Below are 23,044 nucleotides of genomic sequence, written 5' to 3' on the forward strand. Positions count from 1 at the left end.
TGGGCAGGCAGACCAGGCAGCTCTCTAGGGCCCCCGCTCCTCCAGGGGCCCCCAGCCAGTGGCACATCACACAGCCGCTATGGGGCCCCTGTGAGGCAGGGAGGCCCGCCTGCCCCCAACGCCGACTCCTGCCGCTGCCGCCGCATTGAATGAGGCAGTGATGGAGGAGAGAGTGTCAGCTGACGCTGCCTCTCCCATCAATCCCACTCTGCCTCTGACACGGCAGGGGCGCGATGACGTCATCGCGCTCTCTCTGTGTACCAGAAAGAGCAGGAGGAGACAGGAGCAGCCTGCAGCGCAGGCACGAGGAGAAGGTGAGGAGTGTTTTTTTTTCTAAATCAGTGTGAGTACTGGACTGTGGGGCCTATATACCATGCCCGGCTGTATTATACCATGCTGGGCTGTATCATACCATGCTGGGGGGGCTATATACCATGCTGGGCTGTATCATACCATGCTGGGGGGGCTATATACCATGCTGGGCTGTATCATACCATGCTGGGGGGGGCTATATACCATGCTGGGCTGTATCATACCATGCTGGGGGGCTATATACCATGCTGGGCTGTATTATACCATCCTTGGGGGGGCTATATACCATGCTGGGCTGTATCATACCATGCTGGGGGGGGCTATATACCATGCTGGGCTGTATCATACCATGCTGGGGGGCTATATACCATGCTGGGCTGTATCATACCATGCTGGGGGGGCTATATACCATGCTGGGCTGTATCATACCATGCTGGGGGGGGCTATATACCATGCTGGGCTGTATCATACCATGCTGGGGGGGCTATATACCATGCTGGGCTGTATCATACCATGCTGGGGGGCTATATACCATGCTGGGCTGTATCATACCATGCTGGGGGGCTATATACCATGCTGGGCTGTATTATACCATCCTTGGGGGGGCTATATACCATGCTGGGCTGTATCATACCATGCTGGGGGGGGCTATATACCATGCTGGGCTGTATCATACCATGCTGGGGGGCTATATACCATGCTGGGCTGTATCATACCATGCTGGGGGGGCTATATACCATGCTGGGCTGTATCATACCATGCTGGGGGGGGCTATATACCATGCTGGGCTGTATCATACCATGCTGGGGGGGTATATACCATGCTGGGCTGTATCATACCATGCTGGGGGGGCTATATACCATGCTGGGGGGGTATATACCATGCTGGGCTGTATCATACCATGCTGGGTGGGCTATATACCATGCTGGGCTGTATTACACCATTCTGGGGGGGCTATATATCATGCTGGGCTGTATTACACCATTCTGGGGGGCTATATACCATGCTGGGCTGTATTATACCGTGCTGTTCTGTATTATACCATTCTGGGGGGCTATATACCATGCTGGGCCATATTATACCATTCTGGGGGGGCTATATATCATGCTGGGCTGTATTACACCATTCTGGGGGGCTATATACCATGCTGGGCTGTATTATACCGTGCTGTGCTGTATTATACCATTCTGGGGGGCTATATACCATGCTGGGCCATATTATACCATTCTGGGGGGGCTATATATCATGCTGGGATGTATAACACCATGCTGGGCTGTATTATACCATGCTGGGGGGGCTATATACCATGCTGGGCTGTATTATACCATGCTGGGCTGTATTATACCATGCTGGGGGGGATATATACCATGCTGGACTGTATTATACCATGCTGGGCTGTATTATACCATGCTGGGGGGGCTATATACCATGCTGGGCTGTATTATACCATGCTGGGCTGTATTATACCATGCTGGGGGGGATATATACCATGCTGGACTGTATTATACCATGCTGGGTGGGCTATATACCATGCTCGGCTGTATCATACCATGCTGGGGGGGCTATATACCATGCTCGGCTGTATCATACCATGCTGGGGAGGGCTATATACCATGCCCGGCTGTATTATACCATACTGGGCTGTATTATTCCATTCTGAGGGGCTATATACCATACTGGGCTGTTTTATACCATGCTGGGCTGTATTATACCATTCTGGGGGGGCTATATACCTTGCTGGGCTGTATTATACCATTCTGGGGGGCTATATACCATGCTGGGCTGTATTAGACCATGCTGGGCTGTATTATACCATTCTGGGGGGGCTATATACCATGCTGGGCTGTATTATACCATAGTGGGCTGTATACCATGCTGGGCTGTATTATACCATGGTGAGCTATATACCATGCTGTGCTGTATACCATGGTGGGCTGGGCTGTATACCATGGTGGGCTGGGCTGTATACCATGGTGGGCTGGGCTGTATACCATGCGGCTGTGTTATATACCATGGGGGGTACATTTTAAATTATATTCTATAGGGGGAGGCTGTGTTATATAATATGGGGGGCTACATTATATTCTATGGGGAGGTGGGCTGTATTATATTCTATTTGGGGCTACATTATATTCTTTGGGGGGGCTGTATTATATTTATTATATTCGATGGGGGCTGCATTATACTATATGAGGAGGGCTACATTGTATTCTATGGAGGGGCTACATTATACTATATAAAGGGCTGCATTATATCCTATGAGGGGGTTGCCATATATTCTATGGAGGGGCTTCATTATACTATATGGGGGGTGGGGCTGCATTATATTCTATTGGGGGGGTTACATTATATTCTGTGGCGTGGCTGCATTATACTCTGGGTGGCTTCATTATATTATAAGATGGGGGCTGCATTATATTCTATGGGGGTTACATTATATTGTATGGCGGGGCTGCATTATACTTTGTGGGGTGGCTGCATTATGCTCTATTGGGTGGCTGCATTATACTATATGTGGGCTGCATTATACTGTATCGAGGACTATGGGGAATACATTATATGAAGAACTATAGGGTGCATTATGCTATGGTAAGTGAATTGTACTACATGGGTGACTATGGCGGTGCATTATACTATATGGAGAACTATGAGGAGTGTATTATACTATATGGAGGACTGAGCAGTGTATTTTAATATAAGGAGGTCTATGAGGAGTGTATTATACTATATGGAGGACTATGGGGCAGATTATATTATATGGAAGACTATGGGGTGTAAACTGTAGATGTGCTGCTGATAACATGATACTGTATGGTGATCTGTTAGGGTGTGTGCACACGTTGCGGATTAGTCTGCGGCTTTTTCTGCAGAGAATCCATATCTCTTGGCAGAAACCGCAGGGTAAAACACATGCATTTTTCCTGCGGATTCCTAGCATGTGTACAGCGGATTTGATGCAGGTTCTAGCGCGGTTTGGCAGTGCGGATGAGAGATTGATTGATTTGTATGTCCCGGAACTTACACTGCAGCTGCGGTTCCACAAAAAAGAAGTAATATGCTGTGGAAAATAAACCACAGCAAATCTGCGTGGAATTTTCCGCAGCATGTGCACGGCGGATTTGGTTTTCCATAGGATTACATGGTACTGTAAACCGCACGGAAACTGCTGCGGATCCGCAGGACCAAATCCGCTGCGGATCCGCAGCAAAAATCGCAACGTGTGCACACACTCTTAGTGATCTATTAGTGATTGTTCTGTCCCCATCATTCTTTCTCAGATGGTGGAAAGAGGCCGAGAAACAAGTGTTGAACGACTTCTTCAATTTGTCGATCAATTAGCGGCCTGAACTCAGCGCATGTAAATACAATTGAAATGCTTTTGTGTGATGTGCAATATGTTAGCATTTGGGGCCCCATTTTAAACTTTGCCTAGGGCCCCACTTTGCCTAAAACCGGCCCAGCCCCAGAGCTGCACGCACTATTCTACTGGTGCAGTCACTGTGTACATACATTACATTACTAATCCTGAGTTACAGCCTGTATTATACTCCAGAGCTGCACTCACTATTCTGCTGGTGCAGTCACTGTGACATACATTACATTACTGATCCTGAGTTACATCCTGTATTATACTCCAGAGCTGCACTCACTATTCTGCTGGTGCAGTCACTGTGACATACATTACATTACTGATCCTGAGTTGCATCCTGTATTATACTCCAGAGCTGCACTCACTATTCTGCTGGTGCAGTCACTGTATACATACATTACATTACTGATCCTGAGTTACATCCTGTATTATACCCCAGAGCTGCACTCACTATTCTGCTGGTGCAGTCACTATGTACATACATTACATTACTGATCTTGAGTTACATCCTGTATTATACTCCAGAGCTGCACTCACTATTCTGCTGGTGCAGTCACTGTGTACATACATTACTAATCCTGAGTTACATCCTGTATTATACTCCAGAGCTGCACTCACTATTCTGCTGGTGCAATCACTGTGTACATACATTACATTACTGATCCTGAGTTACATCCTGTATTATACTCCAGAGCTGCACTCACTATTCTGCTGGTGCAGTCACTGTGTACATACATTACTAATCCTGAGTTACATCCTGTATTATACTCCAGAGCTGCACTCACTATTCTGCTGGTGCAATCACTGTGTACATACATTACATTACTGATCCTGAGTTACATCCTGTATTATACTCCAGAGCTGCACTCACTATTCTGCTGGTACAGTGTGATATCAGTGTGTTTGCCTTTATAGCTATCTTGCCCTCATATATATATTTATATTGCCTCATGTTTTTCTTATCCATGTACAGTATTTGTGTATATTAGCCAATCTACTGTATCTACTATATCTGTATCTCTCTCTGTATAATCTATGTATCCAGGGGCGGACACTGACAGCTTGGGGCCCCTGTGCAAGAAATGTGTCTGGGCCCCCTTCCTTTTATGGCTACAAAGCTGCATATATATAGCCACACACACATACATGTATATATATTACATAGTCTCCTATATTATGTATATTGCCTTCTCTTATACAGTGCCCTCTCTTGCTATGTACAGAACCGTCCATTACATATTGGATTATATAGAGCCCTGTTTTTTATTACATACCATCCTGTCTTGTTAGCTGTATAATGCAATGATGGCTGATGGAGCATGGGAAAGCTTCCTTTCTAATGGAGGAGTTGATGGACTGGTAGTCTGGTCACCGGCTCCTAGATCAGCAGTCATTTTATATCTAAAAAGAGAGGGGACTATGTAATAAAAGAGGGCACTGTGAATAACAAAATTAACAAGAATACACTATGTAAAAGACAGCACTGTACATAACAGCAGAGGAAGCTATATAATAAGGGACGGCACCCTATATAACTAGAGAGGATGGTATGTAATAAGGGACCGTGTTATACATAGTAAAAGAGGAAACTGTTGTGAGTTCATTCTCCCCTTCACCTTTGATGTCTGATGAACTCCCTCTGCTGGTGAAGAGAGGTAGTGAAATTGATTGGGATGGGAAGAACCTGTCATCTGAACAGGCGGAGTGTGTTTGGACATCTGGAATTTCTGAGTGGATATAAGGCTGCCGACGGCCTGCAGGGCTGCTGGTGATCCTTTCTGTTCTGAGCTTTTGCATCCAGTTTAGTTCTTGTCTACTAAAAGCTAAGTTTTTGCCCTTCTATTATTCCATGAGATTTTGTCTTGTTCCCTTAGTGTTTGTATTCAGCCAGTCCTGGTTGGGACTGGCTGAATTCCATTTTTGTCTCTGATCAGTTGATCTCTTTGCTCTGTTTTCAGAATATACCTGAGTGCTGATATAGTGATTTTGAAGTCTAGCGACTTCAGGGCCTTTTTCCCTATCAGACGGTTGGGACATTTTTGGTAGGGTTTTTTGCGGATTGCAGCCAGCATCTTTTCTGTCCTGTCCTATCTAGTTAGTTGGGCCCCATCGTTTGCTCTGCCTGTCTTTCTGTCTGTGTTTGTGTTTTCATCTGTATTTCACCGACACTACATGTTGGGGGCTGTCTATTGCTTTGGGGTCTGCTCTGGGGCAGTTTAGATTTTCCCTTTCCTTCTTTAGGCTTATGTAGTTCTCCGGCTGTGACGAGGGGTCTAGGGCACCATAGGAACCCCCCACGGCTACTGTTAGTTGTGGTGTATAGGATCAGAGGTCTGCAATCCGATAGCTACCAACCTCTCCGGTTTTCTGGACTTAGCTTGTATTTTTGTTTTCTCCTCCTCCGGTGACTCATTCATAACAGAATCACCAGCCATACCGCAGATTCTAGGGTACTCAATAGCAGGAGAGAATTGTAAAAAAAAAAAAAAGTGTCAGAATTTTTTTTTTTGTGTATATTTTTTCCTCTATTTCTCTGAGGCCGTAGAGGGAATTTTTTCTCAATGGAGATTAAGCAATTGTCTGATCATGTGGAGCAGCTTACTGCTGAAGTGCGGGGAATTTCCATCTATCTTGCTCATTCACATGCTGCTGAACCAAAGATCCCTACTCCTGATGTGTTTTTTGGGGATCGGTCTAAATTTCAGAATTTTAAGAATAATTGTAAATTATTTTTTGCCTTGAAGACTAACTCATCGGGGAGCTCCACGCAGCAGGTTAAAATTGTCATCTCTTTGCTGCGCGGCGATCCCCAGGATTGGGCATTTTCTTTGAAACCTGATGATCCTATTCTGACTGATGTGAACGCATTTTTTCAGGCCTTGGGGTTGTTGTATGATGAACTTAATGCTATTGATCAGGCTGAAAAGGCCCTGTTGGCATTGAGCCAGGGTCAGGATTCTGCAGAGTTGTACTGTCAAAAATTCCGAAAGTGGGCGGTCCTTACTACCTGGAATGATGGTGCCTTGGCAGCTCTCTTTCGGAAGGGTTTGTCAGAAACCGTAAAAGATACTATGGTGGGATTTCCTGTTCCCTCTGGTCTTGACGATTCTATGTCATTAGCCATTCAGGTTGATCGGCGTTTGCGTGAACGCAAAACTACACGAGAGGTGTTGCCACCTGTTGAACTAATGTCTGAAGCTATGCAATGTGAAAGAGTTTTGTCTGGGGCGCAACGTCAGGAGTTCAGAAGGCGTAATAACCTGTGCTTTTTATGTGGAGATGCCTCTCATATTTTTTCTGTCTGCCCTAAACGAGAGAAACGTTTTGCACACACATTTGCTGTGGGTGGTGTTCAACCTAAGTTTCTTCTGGCAATTACTCTGATCTGCTCCCTGTCCACATTTTCCGCTAAGGCTTTTGTGGATTCGGGAGCAGCTCTGAACCTGATGGACTTGGATTTTGGTAAACGTTGTGGGTTTCCTATGACACCTCTGCGGACGCCTATCCCGTTGAGGGGTATTGATGCTACTCCTTTGGTGAAGAATAAACCTCAGTTTTGGACCCAGGTGGTAATGCGGGTCGCCCCAGACCATCAAGAAAATTGCAGATTTTTGGTGTTGCATAATTTGCATGATACCATCGTTCTGGGGTTTCCCTGGTTGCAAATCCATAATCCAGTTTTGGATTGGAAATCTGTGTCTGTGGTGAGTTGGGGTTGTCGGTGTGCCCTTAGTGACGCTCCTATTTTCTCCACCTCTTCCCAGTCGCATGATGTTCCTGACTATTTGGCTGATTTTTATGATGTATTTAGTGAGAATGAGTCTGCGTCTTTGCCTCCTCATAGGAGTTATGACTGTGCAATTGAGCTGAGCCCTGGGTGTAAATTTCCCAAGGGTCGACTTTTCAATTTATCTGTACCCGAGCACGAGGCTATGTGATCCTATATTAAGGAGTCGTTGGAGAAGGGTCATATTAGACCATCCTCTTCACCCTTAGGTGCTGGGTTTTTTTTCGTGGCCTAGAAAGATGGTTCATTAAGGCCTTGTATTGACTATCGTGCCCTCAACAAAATTACTGTTAAATATCAGTATCCGTTACCCCTGATTTCTGATCTATTCTCCATAGTTAAAGGTGCTTGCTGGTTTACCAAGCTTGACCTCAGGGGGGGCGTATAATCTTAAGCAGGGGGATGAATGGAAGATGGCATTTAATACTCCGGAGGGACATTTTGAGTACCTGGTGATGCCTTTTGGGCTCACTAATGCCCCTTCTGTCTTCCAGTGCTTCATGAATGATATTTTTCGAGACTTTGTGGATTAATTTTTGATCATCTATCTGGATGATATTTTGATCTTTTCCAAGGATTGGGACTCTCATGTAGAACATGTTCGGACTGTGTTCCGGATTTTGAGGGAGAATTCCCTGTATGTCAAGGGATCGATATGCCTTTTTGGTGTACAGAGGATTTCTTTTTTGGGATTTCTTTTGTCTCCGTCAACTATTGAAATGGACCCGGCCAAGGTACAGGCCATTTATGATTGGGTTCAGCCCACTTCTTTGAAGGCCCTCCAGAAGTTTTTGGGTTTTGCTAATTTTTATCGTAAATTTATAGCTAATTTTTCTGGTATTGCCAAACCATTGACTGATTTGACTAAGAAGGGTGCTGATGTGCTGAATTGGTCTCCGGAGGCTGTTTCTTCCTTTCAGGAGCTGAAGTGAAGGTTCACTTCTGCTCCGGTTTTGCGGCAACCTGATGTCTCACTCCCGTTTCAGGTAGAGGTGGACGCTTCTGAGATTGGTGCAGGAGCTGTTTTGTCCCAAAAAGATCCTGTAACATCTAAAATGAATCCCTGTGCTTTCTTTTCCCGAAAGTTCTCCCCATCCAAACGTAACTATGATGTGGGGAATCGGGAACTGTTAGCCATGAAATGGGCATTTGAGGAGTGGAGACATTGGTTGGAGGGAGCTAAACATCAAGTCGTAGTCCTTACTGACCACAAGAATTTGATTTACCTGGAGTCGGCCAAACGCTTGAATCCTAGACAGGCTAGGTGGGCCTTGTTTTTCACACGTTTTGATTTTGTGGTCTCTTTTCTTCCGGGCACTAAGAATGTCAAGGCAGACGCCCTCTCTAGGAGTTTCTTTGCTGATTCTCCTATTGTGACCAAGCCTGCTACCATCTTAGGTGAGGGGGTAGTTCTTTCTGCCATCTCGCCCGATTTGAGACGTGTTCTGGAAGAGTTTCAGGAGGACAAACCTGAGCGTTGTCCCATTGGAAAATTGTATGTTCCTGACCAGTGGAGGAAGAGAGTGATGTCTGAGGTTCATTGCTCCACATTGGCTGGTCATCCAGGCATTTTTGGTACTAGAGATTTGGTGAGTCAGTCTTTTTGGTGGCCCGCCTTGTCTCGTGATGTCAGGAATTTTGTGCAGTCCTGTGGGACTTGCTCTCGGTCTAAACCTTATTCTCGCTCCAGTGGGTTGTTGATGCCTTTGCCGGTGCCCCGGAGGCCATGGACCCATATTTCAATGGATTTTATCTCTGATATGCCGGTCTCTCAGAGAATGACTGTTATTTGGGTGATTTGTGATAGATTCTCTAAGATGGTACCACTCCCTAAGTTGCCATCTTCCTCAGAGTTGGTGCCCTTGTTTTTGCAACAGGTCGTTCGCTTGCACGGGATTCCTGAGAACATTGTTTCCGACAGAGGAGTTCAGTTTGTTTCTAGATTTTGGAGGACTTTCTGTTCCAAGCTGGGAATTCAGTTGTCCTTCTCCTCTGTGTTTCACCCTCAGACCAATGGGCAGACGGAGAGAACAAACCAGACTTTGGAGTCATATTTGAGATGTTTTATTTCTGCTGATCAGGATGATTGGGTTTCATTTTTGCCCTTGGCCGAATTTGCTTTAAATAATAGAGCTAGTTCTGCCACTTTGATGTCACCTTTTTTTTTGTAACTTTGGGTTTCATCCTCGATTCTCTTCAGGGCAGGTGGAGTCTTCTGCCTGCCCAGGTGTTGACACTGTGGTGGAGAGAATGCACCAGATCTGGGACCAAGTGGTGGTTAAGTTGTCTCTCTCCCAGGAAAAGGCCCAGCGGTTTTCCAACCGGCATAGGACCATTGGTCCCCGGTTTAAGGTGGGTGATATGGTTTGGTTGTCATCAAAGAATATCTCTATGAAGGTGGCTTCTCCAAAGTTTAAACCTAGATTTATAGGACCTTACAAGATTTTGGAGATTCTTAATCCGGTCTCTTTTCGATTGGCTCTTCCTGTTACATTCAAGATCCATAACGTGTTTCATAAGTCTCTGTTAAAGAGGTTTGTTGAGCCAGTAGTTCCTGTGGTGGCACCTCCTGACCCTGTATTGGTTGAAGGTAATGTGGAATATGAGGTTGAGAAGATACTGGATTCTTGTCTGGCTAGACGGAGACTCCAGCATTTGGTTAAATGGAAAGGTTATGGCCAGGAGAATAATTCTTGGGTCCCTGCATCCGATATTCATGCCAAAAGATTGGTTCGTGCTTTTCATCGGGCCCATCCTGATCGCCCTGGTGGCGTGGATGAGGGTTCGGTGACCCCTCCTCAAGGGGGAGGTACTGTTGTGAGTTCATTCTACCCTTCACCTTTGATGTCTGATGAACTCCCTCTGCTGGTGAAGAGAGGTAGTGAAATTGATTGGGATGGGAAGAACCTGTCATCTGAACAGGCGGAGTGTGTTTGGACATCTGGAATTTCTGAGTGGATATAAGGCAGCCGACGCCCTGCAGGGCTGCTGGTGATCCTTTCTGCTCTGAGCTCTTGCATCCAGTTTAGTTCCTGTCTACTAAAAGCTAAGTTTTTGCCCTTCTATTATTCCATGAGATTTTGTCTTGTTTCCTTAGTGTTTGTATTCAGCCAGTCCTGGTTGGGACTGGCTGAATTCCATTTTTGTCTCTGATAATTTGATCTCTTTGCTCTGTTTTCAGAATATACCTGAGTGCTGATATAGTGATTTTGAAGTCTAGCGACTTCAGGGCCTTTTTCCCTATCAGACGGTTGGGACATTTTTGGTAGGGTTTTTTGCGGATTGCAGCCAGCATCTTTTCTGTCCTGTCCTATCTAGTTAGTTGGGCCCCATCGTTTGCTCAGCCTGTCTTTCTGTCTGTGTTTGTGTTTTCATCTGTATTTCACCGACAATACATGTTGGGGGCTGTCTATTGCTTTGGGGTCTGCTCTGGGGCAGCTTAGATTTCCCCTTTCCTTCTTTAGGCTTATGTAGTTCTCTGGCTGTGACGAGGAGTCTAGGGCACCGTAGGAACCCCCCACAGCTACTGTTAGTTGTGGTGTATAGGATCGGGGTCTGCAATCCGATAGCTACCAACCTCTCCGGTTTTCTTGACTTAGCTTGTATTTTTGTTTTCTCCTCATCCGCTGACTCATTCATAACAGGAAACTGTAACTAAGGATGGTGTTATACAGAATTAGTGAGTACACAATATACTAAGGGACTGTGTTATACATAATAAGTATGTACACTATATACTAAGGGACTGTGTTAGACATAATAAGCGATAATAGTGTCTTCCTCCACCTCCCCCTGTTCCTAAGCCCATTATAAGTCCCTCTTCCTCCCATCCCAATCCCCCACACCCATCATTGTCCTCCTCCCCCGTATCCCATTATTGTCTTCTTCCCCACCCCATCATTGCCCATTCCGCCACCTCCATCATTTCCTCCTCCCCCACCACCCCCATCATTGTCTCTTCCCCCACCACTCCCATCATTACCCATTCCACCACCTCCATCATTTCCTCCTCCCCCACACCACCTCCATCATTGTCTCTTCCCCCACCACCATCATTGCATTCTCCCCTACCACCCCATTATTGCCCTTTCACCACCTCCATCATTGCCTTCTCCCCATCACTCCCATCATTGCCTTCTCCATCACCCCCATTATTTCCTTCTCCCCATCACTCCCAAGATTGCCTTCTCTATCATCCCATCATTGCCTTCTCCATCACCCCCATTATTTCCTTCTCCCCATCACCCTCATTGTAATGTACTGCAAGGCATGATTCTGCTGGAACTTTCCAGAATTTTCCATTCTATGAGAAAGCTGCTTGCCATACAGCTGCAGCCCCCCTCCTTTTGTTTCTCCCTTCTTAGCAGCTGTGTGTGTGCTGGTCTGCCTGCAACTGTAACAGGACACCGTCCATTTCCTGTTACAAGCATTTGGCCCCTCTCCACAGCTAGGAATGTTAATTAAGCTGAGTGGAGAGGATGTCTTTGTTTAAAACCAGGGGCTTGGATTCAGCTATGGAAAGTATTAAAACAAGTCATATCGCAAAAAACATACACTGCAGAGATATAATAATCACATCTCTGCGTAGGCAACGGAACCAGCTTTCTAGCCACTAATTTTCACGGTTCTAACCCCTCCAAAAACTGAGATATGGATTGCTCCCAAATGGAGTGTCTTAATTATGGCTGTTATGATTGAGTCACCATAGGAGGCAGACACAAAAATAGAAGCTACGTCCAGAAAACCAGAGAAGTTGGCAACTATCAGATTGAAGACCCCTGAACCTATCAACACAACTAGCAGTAGCCGTGGGGGGTTCCTACGGTGCCCTAGACCCCTCGATCACAGCCAGAGAGCTAAATAGCCTAAAGACAGAAAAGGAAATCTAAACTGCCCCAGAGCAGACCCCAAAGTAAAAGGCAGCCCCCAACATATAATGACGGTGAAGCAAGATGAAAAAACACTTACACAGATAGAAAGATAGGCTGAGCAAACAATGGGGCCCAAGCTAACTAAACAGAACAGGAAAGGAAGGTTGCTGTCTGCAATCTGCCAAAACCCTATCAAAGACATAAGCCAACAAGCTGATATGGAAAAAGACCCTGAAGCAGCTAGGCTTCAAAAACTAAATCAGCACTCAGGTATTTTCAGAAGACAGAGCTAAAGGAATTCAGCTCACCCCAGCAGGGAATGGCAGAAATCCAGAAAAACAAAGCAAAACAAAGTCAAAGCACAAATGCAAAAAGCCGAGCAGAAAACTTAGCTTTAGAAGAGCAGGAATTCAGACTGGTCTCCAAGGATCCCACAGAGAAATCACCCGCAGGGCAGAAGGGCTTTGGCAGCCTTATATCCAGTCAGTAACTCCACTCAGCCAGTCATCATCATTAGGCTCAGGTGTTTGATAATCAGGCTCACTACCTTTCTTTACCAGAAGAGGGAGTTCCTCGGGCCTCAGTAGTGAAGGGGAAAATGAACTCACAACATATGGCATGATTGGTGATGTGTTATTGGATTCGATAAATTGAGAAGAATGAGACCATCTGTGTGTTTATACGAGCTTCCCTCGTTTAGATATAGTTATTATAAGTTTTACAGTGAAATTGCAACTTGGAGAAAGGGAGGATGAACTTCTCCAGACTGCCCATTTCATCATGTAACCAAACCTAGGCTATAAGATACCCCTCCCTTACAATTCTTCAGTTGGAGCTGCAGAGTGTGTGCTGACAAGAACACCAGATGAGTGGAGACGTGTGGCTCCGCCCTCTTTCCCAGCCACATGGCTTGCCTTCAGAACCATAAGCAACTATAAGTGTAATTTCTGTTTTCATCCCTGTTGATATTTGCATTGTACATATTTACTGTCTCAACTTTGTAACAACTTTTATCTCTGTAATCACTACCCACCTTTGGGGAATAAATGATAAAATTATCAGTCTGTCTTCATGCTCTAAGAAACGAACTATGAGCCTTTTCTAGATAATCGCTACTAATTTGGGGGTTTGCCACGGACCCTCTTAATTAATTCTTTGATTAAGTGAATCGTGGCTAGTGGCAGCGTGGTGTGTGCGGTTGGTTGGGCTAGTTGGCAGAACAGAAGGGTCTTACATGCTGAATGAGTGGCTGTGGCCAAAGCATTGATAATTCCCTTACTGCAGTAGTATAATTGCCCGTGCACAAGCAGCCCATCCGGCGACTAATTATCCTTGGTGCAGTTCCCTGACTGACCTGAGGGTAAGGGGGGCACCGGAGAGCTGCGAGTTCCAAAGTGGAACTGAGAAAGTGGGACATACATAAATCCCCGCAGTTCTTGGAAGGTTGTTAGCAGTGGTGGGGCATCCAAAATACCCCCCGCAACAAATTGTTAGAGCGAGATTAGCTTGCTGTATATTTTTGTCACATGGTACCAGTGGCGGGATAACTAAGATAAGCCCCCACTGTGCCTGTGATAGCCATTTGCCGGCAGTGCGTCGCATCCCTCCGTCCGCTGACATACCCGTGTCAGTGGTGGGATCGTGACATATTGGTGGCACAGGGTGTGCTTTTGTCACACCCATCATTGCCTCCTCCCCATCACTGCCTTCTCCTCCACCTACACACACACACACACCACCACTCATCTCTACCCACACATGTACATACCAAAAAAACACCCACAAACACACACATCTCTCACCTGTCCTCACTCTTTCCCGCAGCGGGAGCATCACCGCCTCCAGCTGCTTCCTCTCTCTGGCACATTTTCTCTTGTATGCAGCTGGGCTGCTGGGATCGCTCCCTGCCTGCCGCTCATGAGGGCAATCTGGCCAGGGGCCCCCCGGAGCCTCAGGCCCGGAGAAACAGGCCAGATTGCCCTCATTATTAGCCGCCCTGCAGAGGCCCCCCTCCACCTCCGGGCTGTGGTGCAGCTGCACAGGCGGTATATCCGCCCATGTATGCATCTTTTATATACATATCTATCTATCTATAAAAAAAACAACTGATCAGCATTTCTGAACAAAATAAAACAAGTGTGAACAGGTGCAAGCTGCTGTTACTACATAGCAAACAACAAAATACAGCCGCCTCTGTACAAACACTGAATATATGATATTTCGGCTGCATTACTGCCATATAGAATATACTTATAAAATGAAGGGACTCGGCACACAGATTGGGCAATTCATGAGAGCCCACCAGCAGCATGGGACACTAGATGGAACACTAGACCTGGAATCTATCACACTTGCCTCTCCTGGACTATTAGCTACAAATTTAAAGGGATTGTCTGGTCTAAATTGATAGGTCTACAGTCACTCTGTGTGAGACACTTAAGGAGCCAACATTTACTTACAGATTACTTATTTGTATTCTTAAAGATTTTAGGTCCAAAGCCGAAGTTACCGGAAGGAGATGAGGACACAGACCAAGTCGCTGATGTTACCAACAGGGCGAAGGCGAAGCTGCATATGGTGAGATGGAAGGAAATCATCACCTGTTAGTTCTCTGGCAGCCTTGAGATCTGTGTGTATCCTGGGATCAGGATAGATCCCAGCATTTCAGAGAAGATCACTTTCTAAAGCTTCCCACCCCAATTGTGAGCCGATCACCAGCTGCTTTGTGCCTATTGCAATTCATAGATGACTGTAATACATGAACAATCCATGTACTCTTTGCTATAGATAAGCCAGTGCCGTTCTCATAGCTGATACATAGACAGAGAAGGGGGCTGGCTTGGCTATAAACGATTACTGCAGATCCAAATAGGAACATTATTAATCTGATCAGGGAAATCTGCTTCTTTCTCCACTTATGAGCCACTTCTCCTATTTCCATCATTAACTTTTAGAAGCAGCAAACAGATTACCATCAAAGTGAGGGGTAGATTACACCCATAGTTTACTCTATGGAGAACAGAGAGGTGGAGCAGAGTTAGAGGCAGTGAAGATTCTAGACAGCTTATCATAGTGCTGGATTCACAGCTACACTGCTCATTATTGCTGAGTATAGATCTCCTGCCTATGCTGCTTCTTTCTTTGTGCTATCAAAGGTTAAAACAGCAGGAATCCTTCTTTTTGTTTGTGCTTTGTATGGGGGACATCATAGCAGATTGTCTCCACCTACTAGCTCAGAGTCAACTGCAAATTAGAGACAGAGCCTCCGAGGGATGAGAAATGCAGGATACAATCATCTAATGGCCAGAAATCGTGTTTACTCATGTACAAACAAAACACTTTATTCAGAAAAGTTTCTTAAAAATATAGTTATCTCTTCAATGTGCGAGATTATAGGTCTTTTATGTTTCAGGTTTCAGATGAAACTGGATCCATGCAAATAACAACAGTTTCCGAGGAAAGTCCGTTCTCCAAGTCCATGCTGCTGACTGAGGAATGTTTCATCCTGTATGGAGGAGACAAGATCTTTGTTTGGAAAGGTAAAAATATTAAATAAATAATAATAATAATAATAATAATAATAATAATAATAATAATAATAATAAATACTATTCTCTGCCCACAGTGAATAAGCTATAAAAAATATATTTTTTTTTAGGCAAAAAGTCAAATAAGGAGGAGAAAAAGACGGCTCTGAAGACTGCAGAAGAATATCTGAAGAAGATGAATTATGCGGCCAACACTCAGGTATTTAATGGAATGTATGACCATAGAGTGACCTATTTATATCAAGATTTCATGTTAAGCAGATTTTTTTCTTCTAATATTAAATATATATATTTAATATCAAGCAATTTTCACTGTGGTCACACGAGTAGATGTGAGTCTCTGCTGCAGGACAGGCGTCTCTCAGGCATTTATATATGGATATTTGCAAGAAGACAAAGAATAAGAGACCACAATTCCCATAGTTTCCACAACTGCTGTACATGCATAATCCAACATGAAGTAGTTAGAAAGACTTTACTAGATTAATTTTTTTTTTTTTCCTGCTCTATGTTATTTCCATTCTCATTCTTATATTAGCACCATGCGCTTCTTACAGATCATAGTTCTACCAGAGGAAGGGGAGACCCCAATGTTCAAACAGTATTTCAAAGACTGGAGAGATAAAGACCAAAGTCAAGGCTTCGGGAAGGTGGTCACTAAGGGAAGAATTGCAAATATTACGCAAACTCCGTTTGATGCAAAATTGCTTCACAACTCTCCAAAAATGGCTGCTCAGTACAACATGATCGACGACGGGTCAGGAAAAGTTGAGGTAAATTTACACAGGCTATTTTTATTTAAGTTATTGTGATACTGCCCAAAATGCACAAGAATATAACTAATATAATACTGCCCCTATGTACAAGAATATAACTACTATAATACTGCCCCTATGTACAAGAATATAGCTACTATAATACTGCCCCTATGTACAAGAATATAACTACTATAATACTGCTCCTATGTACAAGAATATAACTACTATAATACTGCTCCTATGTACAAGAATATAGCTACTATAATACTGCCCCTATGTACAAGAATATAACTACTATAATACTGCCCCTATGTACAAGAATATAACTACTATAATACTGCTCCTATGTACAAGAATATAACTACTATAATACTGCCCCTATGTACAAGAATATAACTACTATAATACTGCTCCTATGTACAAGAATATAACTACTATAATACTGCCCCTATGTACAAGAATATAACTACTATAATACTGCTCCTATGTACAAGAATATAACTACTATAATACTGCCCCTATGTACAAGAATATAGCTACTATAATACTGCCCCTATGTACAAGAATATAACTACTATAATACTGCTCCTATGTACAAGAATATAACTACTATAATACTGCTCCTATGTACAAGAATATAGCTACTATAATACTGCCCCTATGTACAAGAATATAACTACTATAATACTGCTCCTATGTACAAGAATATAACTACTATAATACTGCCCCTATGTACAAGAATATAACTACTATAATACTGCCCCTATGTACAAGAATATCACTACTATAATACTGCCCCTATGTACAAGAATATAACTACTATAATACTGCCCCTATGTACAAGAATATAACTACTATAATACTGCCCCTATGTACAAGAATATAACTACTATAATACTGCTCCTATGTACAAGAATATAACTACTATAATACTGCCCCTATGTACAAGAATATAACTACTATAATACTGCCCCTATGTACAAGAATATAACTACTATAATACTGCTCCTATGTACAAGAATATAACTACTATAATACTGCTCCTATGTACAAGAATATAACTACTATAATACTGCTCCTATGTACAAGAATATAACTGCTATAATACTGCCCCTATGTACAAGAATATAACTACTATAATACTGCTCCTATGTACAAGAATATAACTATTATAATACTGCTCCTATGTACAAGAATATAACTACTATAATACTGCTCCGTATGTACAAGAATATAACTACTATAATACTGCTCCCTATGTACAAGAATATAACTACTATAATACTGCTCCTATGTACAAGAATATAACTATTATAATACTGCTCCTATGTACAAGAATATAACTACTATAATACTGCTCCGTATGTACAAGAATATAACTACTATAATACTGCTCCCTATGTACAAGAATATAACTACTATAATACTGCTCCTATTTACAAGAATATAACTACTGTAATACTGCCCCTATGTACAAGAATATAACTACTGTAATACTGCACTATGTACAAGAATATAACTACTATAATACTGCCCCCTATGTACAAGAATATAACTACTATAATACTGCCTCTATGTACAAGAATATAACTACTATAATACTGCCTCTATGTACAAGAATATAACTACTATAATACTGCTCCCTATGTACAAGAATATAACTACTATAATACTGCCCCCTATGTACAAGAATATAACTACTATAATACTGCCCCTATGTACAAGAATATAACTACTATAATACTGCTCCCTATGTACAAGAATATAACTACTATAATACTGCCCCCTATGTACAAGAATATAACTACTATAATACTGCCCCTATGTACAAGAATATAACTACTATAATACTGCTCCCTATGTACAAGAATATAACTACTATAATACTGCTCCTATTTACAAGAATATAACTACTGTAATACTGCCCCCATGTACAAGAATATAACTACGATAATACTGCACTATGAACAAGGATATAACTACTATAATACTGCCCCTATGTACAAGAATATAACTACTATAATACTGCTCCTATGTACAAGAATATAACTACTATAATACTACTCCCTATGTTCCAGAATATAACTACTATAATACTGCCCCCTATGTACAAGAATAGAACTACTATAATACTGCCCCTATGTACAAGAATATAACTACTATAATACTGCCACTATGTGCAAGAATATAACTACTATAATACTGCCCCCTATATACAAGAATATAACTACTATAATACTTCTCCTATGTACAAGAATATAACTACTATAATACTGTCCCCTATGTACAAGAATATAACTACTATAATACTGCCCCTACGTATAGGTGTTTAACTACTTTGTGGTGAATATATTTTTCTCTTGAAGATTTGGCGAGTTGAATCCCTTGGTAGAGTCGCAGTTAATCTTGAAACTTATGGACAATTCTATGGTGGGGATTGTTATATAATTTTGTACACTTCTGCTAAAGGAACAGTGATTTATACCTGGTGAGTAGAAAATCGAAGACACAATTCTCGACTCTCCCTCAAACAAAAAAAAAAAAAAAACATTAAAGGCCAAGCAATTTTTTGCACTTTTTATTGTCATGCCTTTCTTTTCTCTCCATTGTTGCTGCTGTATCAGGGCTTGAATTTTTCCCTTTTCAGAAATTACCAACAACCGTAAATAAAAAAAAAATGCCATTGCTCTTTACTCACCCTTTCACGGTCAACTGGTGATTATTTGCCACTGCTCCCAGTATTTGATATTAGCTGCAGCATTGATTTTATGTCGACAGAGCTGCAGCCAATCACTCAGTGCAGAAGCTCTACGCTGGGTGTTATTTCTACAGGGGCATAGCTGTTGAGATCACTGATTGGTTGCTGCTCTACCAATGTGTGGTGACTGCTGCAGACAATACCACACACCAGGAGGCATGGTGGAGACTCAGTGCTGGACCTGGAGAGTGTGAGTAAAGCACAGTTTATCTTTTTATTTTTTTTTTTAACCATCTGTGCCTATGGACAGGATTTTCTGAAAGGTGACAACCCCTTTAGCCATTTGATATAACCCCTTTAGCTCTTTAAAATGGGTGGAGTATGTAAATAGAAATTCCAATATTATTTGCAGATTATATTTTTTTTCCCCTTTAAAGCTGACAGAGGTTTAATTTTATGAGTTTTCCTTTTCTTAAGTCTTGGGTTATGTTCACATTTGGCGTTTTTAGAGCTTTTTAAATACTGTATGCAGCATTTCTCCTCCAAACGCTCTTTTTGGTGTAAAAATGCTGCATGTGAACTTAGGCAAAGTTTTGTTGCTGAGTATTTGTGGCATTTCTGATGCTACAGATTTTCTGCAGCACTTCTGCAATAATTTGCTACTTTAGTTTACTTGCATTTTCTCATTCCATTTTTGAGTGTGTTTTTTTTTAACATGCGTTCTCTGCTTCATATGCGTTTTTTTACTTATGAATTTTCCTCAACTCTTTCAAATCTACAGGGACAAAAATAAAACACAAATTTACTGCAAGAGGAATTGAGTTGCTGATTTAAAAAAAAAAAAAAAAAAGCAACGCAGCACGCAGAAAAGTTTACGCTGTGGAAAAAAAAAAGTAATGTAGGGATGAAGTTTCCATAAATTCCATCCACTTTGCCAAAACTTTAAGATGCTGCATTTGTTTTTTTGTGTACAAAAAAAAAATAAAAAAAAAAAAATGCAGCATTATAAAATGTTCTACATTCTCATTGTGGCAACTTTAAAGCTTAGAGATGGTTTTTACCTGCAACTTTGATGTCAGGGTTGTGTTAGGAGAAAAATCCTGTTCTAAGCCTGGAGCCTGCATTCTTACACTTGACCAGTAGAGGTCAGTATGTGTAGCGGTCATTGACCTGAATAGCGCGATGGTGCAGACGTGTGGTCGTAGCGCCAGGAAAAATCTGATCCCTGTTCTGTATAGCGTCTGGGATCCGAGGAGAATATCTATATTCTACATTTCAGCTGTATTTAAATAGATAGACAGAAGTTCACGTTTTCTAAAAGGAGAGGAAAAAAAAAATGGAAACAAAGTTTCACATAGAATGTTTTTAAAATTTAATTCACACCGCTTCTCTTATTAAAATGGTTAATTAAAAAAAACAAAAACATTTTTGGTTAAAGTCACATCCATGAAAATGGTACAGAGAGAAAAAAATATAGAAGCATGTTTAATGGTATATAAATAATAATAATAATAATAATAATAATAATGTTTGCCCACCATACTTCCCTAATAAGAGGCAAAGGCAATAAAAATGTTCAAAACATTTAATATACTAATATAATCATCACCTTGCTAGGCAAAAAAAAAAAAAAAAAATCAAGCTTTTTAAAAAAAACAACAAAAAAATAATAAAAAAAAAACATCCTAGAGAGGCAGAATTTTTTTTTTTTTTTTTACCGTTCCACCACATTTGGGATTTTTCTTCCCCATTTTCCAGTACATTGAATGGTAAAAATAAACGTTGTCCTTCTCAACTCCCCCCTTGTCTTGCAAAATACAAGCCCTCATACGGCGATGAGGATGAGGAGGAGTAAAGGAACTTACAGCTCTTAGGGGTAGGCGGGAAGGGGAAGCATCCACTAACCATCCAATTATTTTCCCTATAATCCGCCATTTATTTGGTCATTTCCTCTTTGTGATAGATTTGATCCGTTTGTTCCTTTCAGGCAGGGGAATCATTCGACAAAGGACGAGATCATGGCGTCTGCCTTCCTCACGGTGCAGCTGGATCGCTCCATCAAGGCCGGAGCCACTCACGTCAGTACAGTACTGATACCGGGGTTATATCTCCGCGGGGTTTCACCTATTATGTGCTGTTCAGCTTTGTTTCCCCCTAATATCGATGCACACAGAGACTGCTCAGACTGCTGCGTCTTTTCATCCTTTTGATGAAAAACATTTTTTTTTTATAAAACATTGCAGTCTATTGAAGGCAGATGCAAATGTATTGTCACATGTTTACATCCGTTCTTTTTTTTTTTTGCGTCCAAGTCTTCCAGATATGGACAATTTTCATTTTTGTGTTTTTGTTTTTGTTCCTCCCCTTCTTCCAAGGGCCATACATTTTCTTTTTATTTTTCTTTGTTTTTGTAGACTCGCGTCTCTCAGGGGAAGGAGCCTCCACATCTTCTGGCCATATTCAAAGACAAGCCGCTAATTGTCTTCAAGGACGGCACGTCCAGGAAGAGCGGCCAGGCTCCTCCGCGCCCCATCCGGCTCTTCCAAGTCAGAAAGAACATAGGATCGATCACGAGGATAAATGAGGTAAAGAAGATGTTACAGGAACATCCCTTCAGAAAGTACAGGAGTTCTCTTATACTGGTGTCATGTGGTGACGGTCTTCATTAAGGAAGAGGGGCCTCAACTGTTCCTGGAACTGGGACCCCAACTATCTCTGTCCCAGTGGTACTCTTGAAGGTAGAGAGGCCTGGGTCTCCGACCTTAGTCTGCTCTTGTTAAACCCTGATCTATCCCCTCCACCACCCCATGAGGCATGGGACAGACATGTACGGTAAGCAAGACACAAAGACAAAACAGGGATTACAGAAGAAACAAACATATAAACACTCATGAAAGTAAGGAGGTATATAGGGAAGGGTAGGAATGTACCAACCAAATGGGAATAGGACACTGAGGAAAGCCTACACCCAAAAACACCATGCAACAATCTCCTGAAGCAACAATGGTCTCCAATTCAGCACAGAGTTTCCAAGGAGCTAGGAAGCAAAACTTTCACTGGCAAGGAAGAGAAGGTCTGTCCAGGTTTTATAGGGAGAAGTAATGACCAGATCGGAAACAGCTGAAAATACAGCTTCTGACCAGCATAGAAAGGGTCTTAACCTCTTCAGCACCAAAAGAAACCAAATCCATTTAATATGGGACACAAACACACAGGCTAAATGGAAGAGGTGCAATTCACAATACATAGTGAACTTCTAACCGCAGATCTCCCAGGAGGACGTGACACACTTTTGACAACTGGGGCTTATATGAAGACGCTGAGCTTGTAGGAACTTAAGGAGTTGTATTTAGTAGATTTATTTTTATTGGAATGATATTTTTTAGTGATTTCACAGATCAGACTCCGGAATAAGTGAGCCCTTGTGTATGTGCAGGTTGACGCTGACGCCCGCTCGCTCAACGCCAACGATGCTTTTGTACTGAAATTCCAAAGTGACACGGCCATTATGTGGATTGGGAAAGGAGCAAATGTGGAGGAAATCAAAGGTGCGGAATATCTGGTGACGACTATGAAGTGGAAAGGAACAAAAGTGGAGGAAGGCAAAGAGCCAGGTACGAGATCAATCAGCAGACGGACGTTCTGTCATCATTACGTACATGCCCTTGCCACAAATGTGACATAAAATCACTGACCACAG

General features: G+C 42.6%; 1 protein-coding gene and 1 long non-coding RNA gene across 2 annotated transcripts in view; one reads left to right on the plus strand and one right to left on the minus strand.

Moving 5' to 3' along the window:
* The window catches only part of LOC141095800 (scinderin-like), a 44,845-nt gene that overhangs the window by 16,555 nt on the left and 5,246 nt on the right, over window positions 1–23,044 (plus strand). Inside the window, exons 5-12 of the mRNA XM_073582122.1 lie at window positions 14,825–14,917; window positions 15,753–15,879; window positions 15,999–16,087; window positions 16,446–16,661; window positions 19,013–19,134; window positions 21,332–21,422; window positions 21,759–21,929; window positions 22,781–22,958. Of these exons, the coding sequence (XP_073438223.1) occupies window positions 14,825–14,917; window positions 15,753–15,879; window positions 15,999–16,087; window positions 16,446–16,661; window positions 19,013–19,134; window positions 21,332–21,422; window positions 21,759–21,929; window positions 22,781–22,958 (1,087 nt within the window). The remainder of the gene's footprint in view (window positions 1–14,824; window positions 14,918–15,752; window positions 15,880–15,998; window positions 16,088–16,445; window positions 16,662–19,012; window positions 19,135–21,331; window positions 21,423–21,758; window positions 21,930–22,780; window positions 22,959–23,044) is intronic.
* LOC141095802 (uncharacterized) overlaps window positions 15,638–23,044 on the minus strand; it is a 61,588-nt gene continuing 54,181 nt past the window's right edge. Inside the window, exons 2-3 of the long non-coding RNA XR_012233475.1 lie at window positions 20,406–20,658; window positions 15,638–15,845 (exon numbers count right to left, since the gene is read on the minus strand). This is a non-coding gene — a long non-coding RNA (uncharacterized lncRNA). The remainder of the gene's footprint in view (window positions 15,846–20,405; window positions 20,659–23,044) is intronic.

This window comes from Dendrobates tinctorius, unplaced genomic scaffold (genome assembly GCF_039654945.1).
Source record: "Dendrobates tinctorius isolate UK_male_01 unplaced genomic scaffold, ASM3965494v1 ptg000070l, whole genome shotgun sequence".
Classification (NCBI taxonomy): domain Eukaryota; kingdom Metazoa; phylum Chordata; class Amphibia; order Anura; family Dendrobatidae; genus Dendrobates; species Dendrobates tinctorius.